This window comes from Rosa rugosa, chromosome 3 (genome assembly GCF_958449725.1).
Source record: "Rosa rugosa chromosome 3, drRosRugo1.1, whole genome shotgun sequence".
In the NCBI taxonomy this organism is placed as follows: domain Eukaryota; kingdom Viridiplantae; phylum Streptophyta; class Magnoliopsida; order Rosales; family Rosaceae; genus Rosa; species Rosa rugosa.
The window spans coordinates 47428897-47443262 of record NC_084822.1 but is presented as its reverse complement, the minus strand read 5'-3'; the positions used below and the strand labels follow the sequence as shown (position 1 = coordinate 47443262).

The window sequence follows — 14366 nt, the reverse complement described above, 5'->3', positions numbered from 1 at the left end:
GTCTGAATAGATTCAAAAATCAAATTACACTTAGACAAAGCATTTCCCAAAGTTTAAATTAACCAAATGCCGAATCTAAGAATGGGAGTTCATCAAAGTGCCAAATTACAAACCATTCCCCAAGTCTAAATTCACCAAATTCAGAAACTGAGAAAATATTCAAATAAAATGGCAGTCCAACAAGCAAGCAAACTTCCTCCAAGCAATCCAGCTCCTTCACTTCATCCCTCAGTGTCACTATCAGCAGTAGCACCTCCATCTATCCATCAAATTTCAAACAAGTGCAAAACAGAAAAACAAAAAAAGTAAGCCAACTCTACAACTCAAGTTCAAAAAAAATTAAAACGGTGAAACCCTTACCAATTTCTAGCTTTTCCAACTCGGCGTACAGCTGCAGCTCATCTGTTGTTGGTTCCTTAAACACATTAAATCCAGCTCCCCTTAGCCAATCACTCAAGCAAACTAATCCCTCAACCATCTTAGGGGTAAGGGAAGCTCTAAAAGGATCCACTACCCTTTTTCCAAGGCTAAATGCAGCTTCGGAAGCCACGGTTGAAGCAGGTACAGCGAACACATCTTTGGCGATTTGGGACAGAATGGGGTATCTTGGAGCATTCTCCTTCCACCAGGCCAAAATTTCAAACTTTGGGTTCGAAGGGTCTTCTGAAGCTTCCAATAGATACTTGTCCAGCTCATTCTTGATCACCACCACGTCTTTCTCTTGCCGCAAAAGCTTGAACTGAAGCAGAGAAGCTGCATGACTATCCTCTTGAACTTGCTGATGCGTAGACTCAATGCTTGGCATTGTCACGTTCCTTGAAGCCGCTGCAGCAGCTGGATCTTCGTCTGCAATTGAAGGAAAAATTGAGAAATTAGAGTATTTATGTCACGCCCCGAATTTTGAATAACACATTCAAAATCCGAAACATGAATTAAACAACTTAAACAAATAAACGTTCTGAATTCTTTTCTCAGAAACAACTCCACCACTTACACAAAATTTCCAAATCGGTAAACTTCGAGTTAATTATTACAATTCCCTCTTACAAAGTAAAATTGTAAAACTCTAAACGAGCATAACGAACCTCACAACATAAAATCAGAGTATCACAAGCAGCTACTCTACACAGCTCGATCACCTTCCTGATTCTCCTGTCCTGTAGGATTACCCGCTACACCGTTTGAATAGTGTACCGGGAATTGCAACAACACAAAACCCGGTAAGCTTTTTGCAAAGCTCGTATGAGTAAACAAGAAAGAACTGTTGATTTATTAAATTACAATTCAAGTAAAATTCAACAGTATTACGTCTGCAAAGAGACATCAAACCACTCATGGAAAACCACAAGGAATACATTTTCACAATCCTCAAATCACAATACACCACACTGGTCCTGCAAACACCCAACCCACATAACACCACTCTGGTCCATCCCAATAACACGTTAGAGCTCTAACTGCCTCGTTACCTCTGACACCTTGGCCTAGGGTCAAGCAACGGCAAAAATACTTCGGTTAACACTATAACCGTCGCGCTTTGGACATCCCCGTCCTCAGCACCATATACTTCGGTTAATAATAAACCGTCGCGCTTTGGACATCCCCGTCCTCAGCACACAACTTCGGTTAATAATAAACCGTCGCACCTTGGACATCCCCGTCCTCAGCACACAAACACTCCGGTTATCCTTAACCGTCGAACTTCGGACACCTCATCCTCAGAACCCTACATTCTCTAACTCTATACATACTCCAATGTAAATCATGAATATTAACAAGAACTCATCAATCATGATCATCACATATAAATATGATAAGTCAAATTTCAATCCATAATAAATAAATCATCACAATTCCACACTCTTCAATGTCACACCATTCCACATATAATCACGTAAATATATATATATATACGTAATCACCCACTCAGGAATGACCACTAATACCAACTATAGTTCACACAAGAAAATCATGAAATTCATTTTGTATAATTAAATCATTTTACTTACCTATGGACCGTAGTTGATCAAGTCCATATGATTTAAAACAAATATTTATTCCATAAATATTTTCACACAATTACTACAGAAAATAAAGTAATTAAAGGTACTCGGTTCGTAATATGAACCACGTGAGGTTTACTCACCTCTAAATTCCCGCTGCGTCTTCTTAACAGCTCAAAATACAATTTCACGAATCGTCCGCCAAATCAAACCGTCGATCACCTAATCAAACATGACCTTAACTTAGCCAATAACTCAAAAACATAATCAAACGACAATCCAACGGTCGGATTGAAATTACATGATGATCCAACGGTCGGATCCTCACGGATCGCCTTCCTAATCACTGTTTTGCATTTATACGAAGATCCAACGGTCGGATCTTATCCCATGACCACACAAAGCCACTGGGACAGTCATAAGATCATCATATCAAAACTACAAGTCCATCTGACGGTCCTAACTTCACAGATCACAAATCTAACGATCGAAATCGATCTAAACTTAAAAATTCATAACTTAATCATACGATATCCAAAAATTGCGTATAATATATCGAAATGATCGTATTGAAATATAGAATCTGAAAATGTACAGAAACCATATTTTTGATCCCCGGAGGTGGCCGGAAAGGGCCGCCGGAGTTAGTGGCAGAGCCGCCGCCGACCACCACCAATGGTGTCGGGGCCGGGCTGCTCTTCTTCCTCTCATCATGCTTGACAACTTTCATAACTAGCACGAAGTCTGAAAATGACCGGAAGGGGTCGAAAATTACCTTGAACAGTATGAAGGTGGCCGGAATTTTCCAGAAACCGGCGAGAAACTGCAGAAAACGGCGAGCTCCAATTCGACGTAAAAACGTCAATTTAAGGCTTCGATTCCTTCTGAAGAGTTGTTAAGAAACTCAAGAAGAACTCACTGGTTCAAGAATCACAGAAAAATATGGTCTGTAGCTCAAGATATACCGATCGAAAGCTTCGGTGGTCGGAAAAATTCCAGAATTTTGCAGAATCCGGCAAGGCTCGATTTCGACGTCAAAGCTTCAATTTCAGGCCTCGATGCCTTCTAGAGAGTTGTTAATAACATCAAGGGGAACCCACTGGAAAAAGAATCAATCAAAACGATGCACTACAGCTCGAGATATCTTGATCGATAGCTCCGGTCTCGTTCTTGGTTGGGTTTGACTTGCAGCCACTGCTACGGGCCACGCCGCCGTGTGAGGCTGCTTCTGGGAGTTTTCAGGAAGTTGAGGCGAGCTTGTGGATGGATTTTGGTGAGGATTGGTGACCGGTAGCTTGAGATATCAAGCTTGTTTCCAAAACGAGCTCAAACCGGGCGGAGCTTCCCGCCGCCGCTGGTGGCCGTGTCACGGTGCAAGGCTGCCTCTGGCAGCTGCGCAAGGCTGAGACGAAGCAAAAGGAAGTGGTTCGACGCCGTTTGGTGGCCGGTGGAGGTAGAGAGAGACCGAAGAGCCTTTGCTCTGTTTTCGGTTTCGGTCGAGCGAGAGAGAGAAAGAAGAAAAAAAAAGAGAAAAAGAAAAAGAAGGAAGGAGACCCGGAGGAAAGGAAAAGGAAAAGGAAAAGGAAGAAAAAGAAATTTCTAAAAGAGAATCCGAGGAAAAGAGATTATAAAAAGAATCTCATATTTCCAAAATTCGTAACATAATCGTACGAACTCCAAAAATTTCGTTCGACATATGCACGCGATCATATCGACGAGCTGTACAACTTTTATGAAGGAAGTTTTTCCCAAATTCCGTACGTAGAAAAGTCGATTTTTCTTGAATCGCACAATTCGAGCTTTTGTTAAAACGAATATTTCGAAACTTCGATAATTCAAAAAGTTGAATTATTTCGGGTAATATTCGTGCAAAAGCACTTTAATCAATTCGCACAATTTCACGAGACGAAATGGAAAATTGCGGGTATTACAATTTATATTCTAATAACTATACAAAATAATAAATGTGAGAACAGAAAAAACAAATAAAGAGTAACCTGCATAAAAATCAAACAACGAGCTCAAGGCTGTTTTCACTTCATCGATCTTCACTTGCACACATCCTGGGTCTGCTTGCAGCTTTGGGAAGAAAAATTCAAGATACAATAATTTGTATCTTGGATCTAAAACCACAGCAATAAGCAGAATTTTGTTTAGATCTTCAAGATGCAGCCAATACTTGTCAAACTTTTTTTTCATCGAAGTGCCAATGCTAACAAGAAGAGGATCCTCACTAGCTATGCACTTATCAAGCTCACCAACAATTGTGCACATCCAAAGGAGAGGCTCATTAGTAGTTACGTGCTTAGTGGCACTAAACTTCAAGGTTGCTTCATAGAAGATCTTGAGAAATTTGACCAGCCTTGCTGCCTTTTCCCAATCTGTAGCTCTAGGAGGCCCTTGTCTCTTGCTTCCACCCACTCTCTCTTGAAAGTAATTCTCAAATTGCTGATCTTCATCCTCAAGCCTCGTAAAAGCATTCTTGTACTTGCATGCAATATCCAACATGAAGTATGTTGAATTCCATCGTGTGCAAACATCTAAAGGTACAATTCCTCCCTTGTGCTCAATTTTTTCTTGAGCTGCACACTTCCTAAACTTCTCTAATCTTGCCGGTGATGATCTAATGTACTTGACAGAATTCCGAATGCCATCAATGGAGGAGCTTCCATCCCTCACAATGAGGTTCAGAATGTGGCAGCAGCATCTCAAATGCAGAAAGCTGCCTCCCAACACCAACTGATTCCAATTTCCTATCTTCTCCTTCATGTAATCTACGGCCACCTGATTTGGACTTGCATTATCTACAACTATTGTAAAAACCTTCTCGATCCCCCACTTAATCAAACAAGATTCAACCAGCTTACCTATTGTTTTACCCTTGTGATTTGGAATCACACAAAAGTTTAAAATCCTCTTGTGCAGCTTCCACCTAGAGTCTACGAAGTGAGCAATCAACACCATGTAGTTAATGTTTTGGATACTTGTCCAAGTATCCGTTGTGAGTGAAACCCTTTCCTGACTACTAGCTAAAAACCCCCTAATTCTCTCCCTCTCAGCCTCGTAAAGCTTCCAAATTTCTCTAGCTATTGTTCTCCTAGAAGGTGGCTTAAACTGAGGCTGAGTTACCCTCATGAAATCTCTAAACCCTTCATTCTCAACAAAAGAAAATGGTAGTTCATCACGAACCACCATTTTCGCACAAGCTAGCCTACTAGTTTTCTTATCATAAGCAACAGCAATTAATTTACCTCCACTGTCTACCGAATCGAAGGTCAAGTACTTCTGCCTCTTATTCGGGGCATAAAGAGGTGATTTCTTGCACTGGAACATCACGTGTGTCCTCATTGCTGTTGTGCCATTGCTTCTGGAGTCGCTTGCATAGGTTTGAGGGCAATACTTGCACCTTGAACGCCCTGGCTTCATCAAGCTCCCATCTGCATTCTTCATTTTCTCGAAATGCTCCCACACAATTGAGCTATTCTTCCTCTTGTTTGTTCCATCTTGTTCTTCACTTTGTGGGGGAAGTGGTGGAAGAGGTGGTATTGGAACATCACTTTGAACAACTGCAGCACTCGGACTCGGTGTGGGGGTCGTCCCTATGCTAGAGTCTGCAGTTGCAGCTGGTATAGAAGTCGGAGTTGCAGAAATCCCTTCCATAATCTACAAGTAGCCAATCATCCAAAATATTGAAATAACAGAAAACAAAGATCTGTTGTGATCACAATACATGTCAAACTGTAAAGTTGTATCAACTGATTACAAAAAGAAAAGAAAAAAACAAGACGCAGGAATAGTAACACACCATCACCAGTTCACCACCAATCCACCATAGTTAGTTAGTTACAAAATAATGAACACAAACTAGTAGCCAGAAAATAAAACAACACGCAGGAATAGATCGAATATTAACAAACCATCACCACCAATCCACCATAGTTACAAAATAATGAAATTGACGTTATACCCACAAGCAGAAGCATTACCGAGAGGGGAGAAGGGAGGCGCCGGAGGCGATTGGGTTCTGGCCTTGAGAGAAGGGACACGCGAGAGAGGCGCCGCTGGCGTTGGGGTTCTGGCCGTGAGAGAAGGGACAAGCGAGAGAGGCCGCCGGCGGTGGTGGGTAGTCCGTAGTCGTGTGAGACTGTGAGAGATGAATGAGAGATGCTGTGGGACTCTAGGAGATCTTCGATCTGAAATCTGAAGATGAAACTGAAAGTCAAAAATGAAAAATGAAGGGAGCGGCCGCAAGGGACTAGGGTTAGTCTCCAAATCTCTAATAATATAAAAAATTATTAAAATAATTATATATATATATATATTTTAATAAATCGGTGCGGTTCGGTTTCATTCGGGCGGTTCGAAGTCGTGAACCGAAACCCCACCGCATTAAGCGGTTCGGTGCGGTTCCCTGATGAAACGACGTCGTTTTGATTGCGGTTCGGTTGCCGAACCGGAAAAACCGGTTCGGTTCGGTCGGTTACCGAATTATTCCCAGCATATGCCCACTCCTAAACTTGAGTATCTATTGTGGCTAATATAAATAGTAGCTTAGGGGCCTATTGCGCCTAATATAGGACGAGACATATTAAGCGTAATAGGCCTCCAAAGCTACCTATAACTTAAGGCTTACCGTACCTAATGTGGAAGTAGCTTGGGGTTTTAGCATTGCTTAATATGGGACGAGACTGTTCTCGTGGACAGGCTTTTTGATTAGCTTGTAACCTGAGCATCACACGGGTAGCCAGTAGCTACTCCTCTGGCCTGCAAAAAAGAAGTTCTAGTATCATCATTACTAAAAGATATCATATCTTTTATCTAAGAAAGCTCACTCCAACTCAGTCCTCACCGTCTGGCCTCATTCTCAAGCACTGTTTACTATACTATTCTATATAACCTTAAACCCAAAACCCCCTCCAATGTTATTGACAGCCATTTCCATAATCAAATCACTATGTCTCGCAGACCTCTAAACCCATATGCGCAACCCTATTTTGCTCACCATTGCCATCCCAATCAAAGCTCTCTCTGTGAAGTCCCAACATGTGAAGCTACTGCCACGGATCAAAACCCTAGAGTTGTTGTTCCTAGGAGAAAGAGAAACAACTTCAGGCGCGAGAGGAACGCGGGGCCTAGGTTGAGGTCTTCACAAACAAGCTTGGCCGAAAGCCCAAATCATAAAGCTTCAAACTTTGCATCAACCAGTAACTGCGGTGGTGCTGTAGTTCCCTGTTCTTCAAGGCCTGAAAGGAAAAACAATAGGGGAAGGAATCTAGCTCCGAGGTTGAGTCTTGGCCCAAGTCATGGGGTTCAAGCATCTAGCTTTGCCAATGGGAAGGGTTCTGTGATTCCTTTTCCTGAAAGTCCAGACGAGCAAAATGGGTCTGAGGTTACTACTGTAATGATCAAGAACATCCCTTGTCAGCTTAGGTGAAGCCTCTTTCTATCTCTATGCATTTTACCAAAGGGGTCGTGCTTTATTATTTTTTTAACATTGGTGGTGCTGTGTTTTTGTTTTCATTAAATATTGGACCTTTAGTCCTTTATAAAATTACGTTTATTCAATCACGCAGAAGGAGCGATTTGCTGCTCAAATTGAAAGAGCATTGCCGAGAGGAGAACAAAAAGGCTGATTCTTTGCACAAATCGGAGTTCAATTTCTTCTATTTACCACTGGATTTCAAGTGAGTAATTAAGTTAACGTTTTAGGCCGAGTTTAATTGCTTGTGTGATATTTTGCTGGGTAATTTGTTTTACATTTTCCTGTAGAAAATTTTGGGGGAAGAAGAAGATTGCAAATCTTGGCTACGGTTTCGTGAATTTCACCACTGCTGTTGGAGCACTAGGTTTCTATGAGAAATACCACAAGACTATGTGGAAGGAGGTCATTCAGAGCACCAAAATCTGTGAGATAACTTGCGCCAAGATCCAGGTAATGAAATTTCTAATCCTTTTACTCTCTGGATTTTTGTTGTCCAGTTAGCATTTTCATTTAACACATCTTGGAGTACTTTATACGATGTTGATCTTTGATTTGAATTTTGACATGTAGGGTTTTGAGGCACTGAGGAAAAGTTTTAGACGCAAAATATATCATGGTCTCACAAACGATTTTTTGCCTGTGATCTTGGCTCCTGCATGTGATGGAGTGAGGGAGTCCAACCACATGCATACCTGTAGGACGACTTTTGGGTGCAGCGGAGATTGAAAACTGAAAATATTGGTTTGTGATGATACTGGTTATAAACATGTGCATGTAGGGTTTATCTTCATCTACATTTATGGAGTAGCTACAAGGCTTGATTGGATAGGTCAAGAATGGCCATTTATGAACATTTATGTTCATTGATGAATTTTCTTAGTATGAAATTCGAAATTAGTATTCCATGCTTAATAAGTTAATATCTAAACCAGGTCTCTGGCGTGTGATGTGAAGGTGTACGTGATTTTCTGTATACAAATCCATCTGGGGATTCGTGTATGGTGTACGATCATCTTTTCACCATTCGTGTATGATTTTCTCTAAGATGTTCGACTTATGATGATCCATGATCACCATACGTCCATAATTTGGTGAGAAGGCCAGGAGGTCAAGTAAAAGAAGAGAGGTGAACAAGCCTGTTGTCTCTGTTCCACATATATATATTCCAAATATTAAAGATGTTTATGATCTTCTTTTTTTTTTTTTTTTTTTGGTTAAATGAATAATCGTACAAATTATGAAGAACACATGGGAAGCAAGGAAGAAGCAAAACATGGCGCCCAGAGCTAGGGAAGCATAGTGTAGGGCAGTAGTAATAAGACTACAAGACTGCATATATAAGACAGTTCTGTACAGGCTTTTAATTAATTTCTAAACTGAGCACCACACAGCTACTTTACAGACTAGTAAGACTGCCACCTCTACTTCTGCACAAAGCGACTATGTAGGTCCTATATATGTACCTATATCTGGGTTTTATTGCCTATGTCTGAAAAAGCTAAAATCCTTTTTGTTTGAATTTCTCTTCTATGTGTATGACTATTGAGACAATTGAGTAATGCAAGTTATCTTAATTTTTTTTTTATCTTATCTCTTTTTTATCTATTTATTTTCTCGCACTGTGTAAATTTTTTTGCTAAAGATGTGAATGTCACATAAAAATGAGGATTTTATTAACGTGTTCATAGGAATTTGAATAAATTGATAGGACATATCTTTTCTTTAGTCAAAGCAGTTAATATTCTAAATTAGTGTATACATATAGACATATCGGACATATCACTTAACCACAGAATAATAACAAGCGATACGATTTATTATACATATGTTTGTACTTAGGACTATGCCTATCTTTTACATATAATCATATATAAATGAAACATAAGTTTTATATACGTATTTACCAAATTTAAGCATCGTAGTAGTTTTGTATTTTAAAAACTATTAAATACAGTCACTTGGTTGCCAATGGAGAAAGTGGAATAGGCTAGGTTTGTTCTGAATAGAAGTTGGCACCAAACAAGCTCAAGAGCTTAAATCGTTGGAGAAAGAGACTGTCAAAGTTTTAATAGAACTAACAAGCCAAATCGCCCATAGACTTTATCAAATCTTCAAGCTCTAGGAAATAAGAAGTCATAACTCAAATTATGTATGTATGGAAATCCCCTTTTTTTCTTTTTTATATAAGAAAAAGAATTTTGCTACGAAAAAAGGCAAGAAAAACAAAGCATCGAATTAAGAGGGGTTTGTCCAGTCAATATACTCATACTAGTTGCCGTCTGCACTACTCTAAACGACAGTCAAGTTATGCCGCCACTGCATGCCAGTGGCATATATGGGTTTGTCCAGTTCGCAATCTTTCTCGAACTCCATTCTCATCATTGCTAGCTAGCTAGCTAAGACATGCATGGAGCCATGGAGTAGTTTATCCATCATAAATTTCTCCGCTAGAGTGCTAGCTGCAGCTTCAAAAATTAATCTCCTCCAGAGATCTCTGCATTTTCTCCTTCTCATTGATTTTCAGGTGCATGCACATCCACTCATATACACTACCGTCTGTCTCGTTCTTCTTTAACTGACAATGGGCTCCAAACCTCTCAACTCCAACGCCCAGCCATTTTTTGCAAGCCGTTTCCACAACTTCCAGACCTATGTGTGCTACAACTACCCAATCTATGCTGATCATCATCTGCATCCAAATCTTTTTCATCATCAATTAAACCCAACCGCAGTGGTGGAGTTTCCTAGAGTTCCGATGAGACGACTTCGAAAAAGGAACGGTCGAAAAAGGAACATTGGTGCTTTGAGTCGTGGTGCTACTGGGGAGGGAGGTGTAATTCCATTTCCTTCAGGTCCGGATCAGCAGCAAAATGGGTCGTCAGCTACTACAACTATCATGATAAAGAATATCCCAAACCAGTTCAGGTGAAGTAATCGAACCCTCTCTTTCTCAAATCTCTATGCGTCCTGGTGCTTCATATTGTTTCCTGCATATAGATGATAGATCAAGTTACATGCGCGCGCGCGCGCACACACACATATATGTTGTTACAAGCTCGATTACCCAGTCATGTTGGAAACGCAGCGTTTTAGGCAACATATGATATCTGAGAATTTAGTGACCACCGGCCATGGTTTCGTAGCTAGCTTTTACTTTGTTTGTGCCTTTTGATCATATCAAGTGGATCCCTTTTGTGAGGACATAGGAGAATAGAATATATGCATGCATCCACTTTTATCTAATCCCCTAGTTTAATTTAGTCTCCGGGATTGTATTGATTGAAGTGTTTCATTATTGTGAAGGAGGAGTGATCTACTGGGTATATTGATGGAGCATTGCTTGGTAGAAAACCTAGATGCTGTGGTGCGGTCTGATCCTAACAAGTCCGAGTTTGATTTTGTGTATTTGCCCATGGATTTCAAGTAAGTAACACCTTAATTATTCGATCAGTTTTTCCAAAAAACAAATGTTACATTTTTCTTTGAAACTATTGTTCTTGTAGCAAAAATAGGGGTAGCAATTTGGGCTACGCATTTGTAAACTTCACCGGTGCAATTGGGGCACAAAGATTCTACCAGCGTTACCACAATTTCGAGTGGGATGTTGAACAGAACAAAAAAACATGTGCAATTACCTGCGCTAAAATTCAGGTAATCTATTCTATCTGGAAATCTTTTGATATCTAATTAGTTGTACGAGTTTCTTAAATCAGAATTCATATTTGTAGGGAAAGAAAGCACTAATCGGGAATTTTAGGCACAAAGTATTCCGGTGCGAATTTGACGAGTACTTGCCTGTGGTTGTCGCACCTCCATGCGATGGTGTGTCGCCTCCGAAGCTCACACTTCTTGGAAAGCTTCGGGGTGCACCCAAGTACCCCACCAGGGCACCAGTAGATTAAGAATCTAAATCTTAACTATTTAGAGCTGAATTGTAAAGATGGGTTTTAGACTCGTGCAGTAGTTTTATCAACTCGTTTTAGACTTTAGTGTTTTACTATGATTTTGTATGTGTTGTTAATTTTTAGTGCTTTGTCTTTAATACCTAGCGGAAAATTTAGTTAGTTCCTTTAATTTTGTCTTTAATACCTAGCGGAAAATTTTTAGTGCTTTGTTTTACTATGATTTTGTATGAAATTGTAAATGAATGTTGAAAGGTAAATATTTGTGGCTGAAAATTTGTACTTTCTATCCTTCCGACAATTCCAACTAAAAAAAAAAAATATATCTTTTATCCTTCAAACAACAAAAGCACAATTAGGGAAAACAGGTAGTATTTTACCATAATAAGAAAGAGCAACTGTTATATCTGCACCTGTGCATTATCATAATGACCCTAATATTTATATGATAAATATGCATGTGGTAGCTGGTGAAAGCATGAGGTCACCCTATAACCCTATAGACGTGGTAATTATTAAGATTTAAACTTCTCATTGAAATCTTCCTCCAAATTAATTATTTTTCTCAAGTTTAATTACAAAATCCAAATTTAGTTTGTGACTCGTGGTGTATTTGTATTTGCAATGACCAAATTGGATATCAGAAAGATATTAGGGGTTCAGAGGTGAAACGATGTCGATGGATATAAATAGTAATTTGTAAACAAAAACAATATTGATGGTAGTAAATTATTTGAAATGTGCCAATCTAACTTTTATTTTTAAAATTCGGATTTAGCATCTAACATACTTGAAAATTAATGAAATTTTTCCATGATTGCGCGTCCATATTGTATTTAATACAAATTACATAATGCTTTCTCTTCAAATAACCTAGTAATTAAATTCATGTAAGTTACGATGGAGGTAACTTTTGGAGACAGCGTTAATCAAACCATGACATTCAAGAAGTACATGTACTTTCAATGAATCTGTGTTGAGATTATTAGACCAGTACTTAAGCGAATGAACACAAAAGTAAAATAAAATAACTCGTAGGTTTTAATTAACTTTACCTAATATATCTTAACTAGAATCTAAATGCATGTTCGTTTATGATATATACCACTATACAATTTGACCTATGGACACATGCATAGACTACCACGTTATTAGTGCTGGGGTGCCATTCAGAAGAATTAGCTGGGGTGCCATTCATAAGAATTAATCTATGCTCGGTAAAAGATCATAGGGAACATATGGAAAACCCAAAACGTACTCTTTGTGCGTCGAAGAAAATCCAAGCAGCAAACCCATAACTCAGCCCCCTTTCTTTTTTACTTTAGGTAATAGTAATATCCATATTCTTCATTTCTTAATTTCACCTCATGCATGGTAATGGGCTAACAGTAATTACCATTTACCAATTTGGCATATTAGTATATCTTGTACAAGAAACAAGTTTCATATAATAATAATTATTATTATTTTTTTTTTTTTCATATACTTCGTCTTAGCTTAATCTCGAATTCTCGATCATGGGTTTTTCTATTTTACTGGGTAGCAGTGATACGTAGCTATCTTATTTCCTTAACAAGGGGAAGCAAAGCTGGAGTCAGCCATGGTACGTGCCCCGAAAATTGCAGGAGCAATTTCATGAAAGTACCCTGGACTCATATGGCATGCCTTTTCTCTCTGTATTACTAGCTGACTCTATCTGAAATACAAACTCGCTTAGTGAAACGAGCCCACGGACAAATAGTATTTGCTATGACATATCAAACAAGTAAAACACTGACGAAACTGGGCTAGCTAGCTAGCTTTACACACTTTCATCCTTTCTTGCAGGTTTCGATTCTAGTAGTCTTTCAGCAGAAACCATTTGCGTGTTAATAGAAATCCATTTGCGTGTTAATAGAAATAGGCTGAGGACTGAGAAGTCTAGCAAGTCAATTGGTCCGAACCCAAGGATTTGAGAAAGGTCTTTTTCATCATTAGTAGACAATGCTGCTCTGTCTGAGTTGATTAAAAAAAAGTCTTATTATAATTTCTAGCAAGAGGCAAGTAACCAGCTAGCTAGCTTATATAATTGTGTTCTAAGCATCAAACACCCCTTGTTCTAAGTATCGATTACACCAAGTAAAATTAGTTGTCAAGATGTTTAAAATAAAATGACACATTAGTAACAGATCGAGGTCGCCCAAATACGAAATTATTCGATCATCAAGTTGTAGTTACAATATCTCATATCTTTAACCATTCAAGGGTTGCCATCTAGATCATTTAAGAGAAGAAAGATGTTATATTTCGATTAAGATCGAAGACATCCAATTAATAAGCCATTTACGTAGAAATGTGAAGTTGTAATAAATTCCTTGGCCTCTCTCATTTATCTCAGTAACATTTTGAGCAAAGTTTGATCGCATCTACTCCTCATGATAAACCCTAAATCATGGAAACCAAGTTGGCTATTGTAACTAGTCTAGTCCACTGACTTGATTAAAACTTCCCTTTTTCATGTTTTCATGGTAGACTATAACCTTTTTTCCATATTTTCAAATCCAATGTTCTAGCTAGCTAATTAAGAACTAACTACTGACCAATTAATTTCGCTAATGTTAAAATTAATTGAACAAGTCCCAAAATTGTTAACTATCCAATAGGACAAAAATTTCTCAAAAAGAAAAGGAAAGAAAAAAAGAGACGCTTGAATTTTGAAAGTCATGTCTATCATCACCACAGCCATTGGATGTGAACAATGGTGTGTATTAGGTTCGTACAAGAGAAACCCTAGCTAGCTGGTCATAATCATAGTCATTGGATCATTGCAACGGTTTACAATTCCTCCGTACACCCCAAATCCTATCCATCTAGCTGCTTCCATTTACTACACATAAATATCTGGATTCATTTTCCTTGGATCAAACCCTAGCTAGCTAGCAAGCCGCTTCTTCCATAGTTTCTAAAAACAAAGCAACCTCCCTGAGCTACCTAGCTTGC

The 14366-nt window shown here is 39.0% G+C and overlaps 2 protein-coding genes and 1 long non-coding RNA gene across 3 annotated transcripts; 2 read left to right on the top strand and 1 right to left on the bottom strand.

Annotated features, from left to right (window-relative positions):
* Positions 1-963: 963 nt before the first annotated feature.
* On the bottom strand, positions 964-3713 carry LOC133740622 (uncharacterized). Its single transcript, XR_009861340.1, has 3 exons — positions 2779-3713; positions 2147-2225; positions 964-1172 (listed from the first exon to the last, which is right to left on the bottom strand). It is a non-coding gene; the product is annotated as an uncharacterized LOC133740622 (long non-coding RNA).
* Positions 3714-6957: 3244 nt separating this feature from the next.
* On the top strand, positions 6958-8352 carry LOC133737847 (protein terminal ear1-like). The gene is made up of 5 exons (XM_062165328.1): positions 6958-7433; positions 7577-7687; positions 7773-7935; positions 8056-8179; positions 8264-8352. The coding sequence occupies exons 1-5, from the start codon at positions 6958-6960 to the stop codon at positions 8350-8352; spliced, it is 963 nt and encodes a 320-aa protein (XP_062021312.1).
* A 1714-nt stretch (positions 8353-10066) lies between these two features.
* On the top strand, positions 10067-11387 carry LOC133737846 (protein MEI2-like 6). The gene is made up of 4 exons (XM_062165327.1): positions 10067-10410; positions 10789-10908; positions 10989-11136; positions 11214-11387. Exons 1-4 carry the CDS (start codon positions 10067-10069, stop codon positions 11385-11387), a joined length of 786 nt encoding a protein of 261 aa, XP_062021311.1.
* Positions 11388-14366: the final 2979 nt, after the last annotated feature.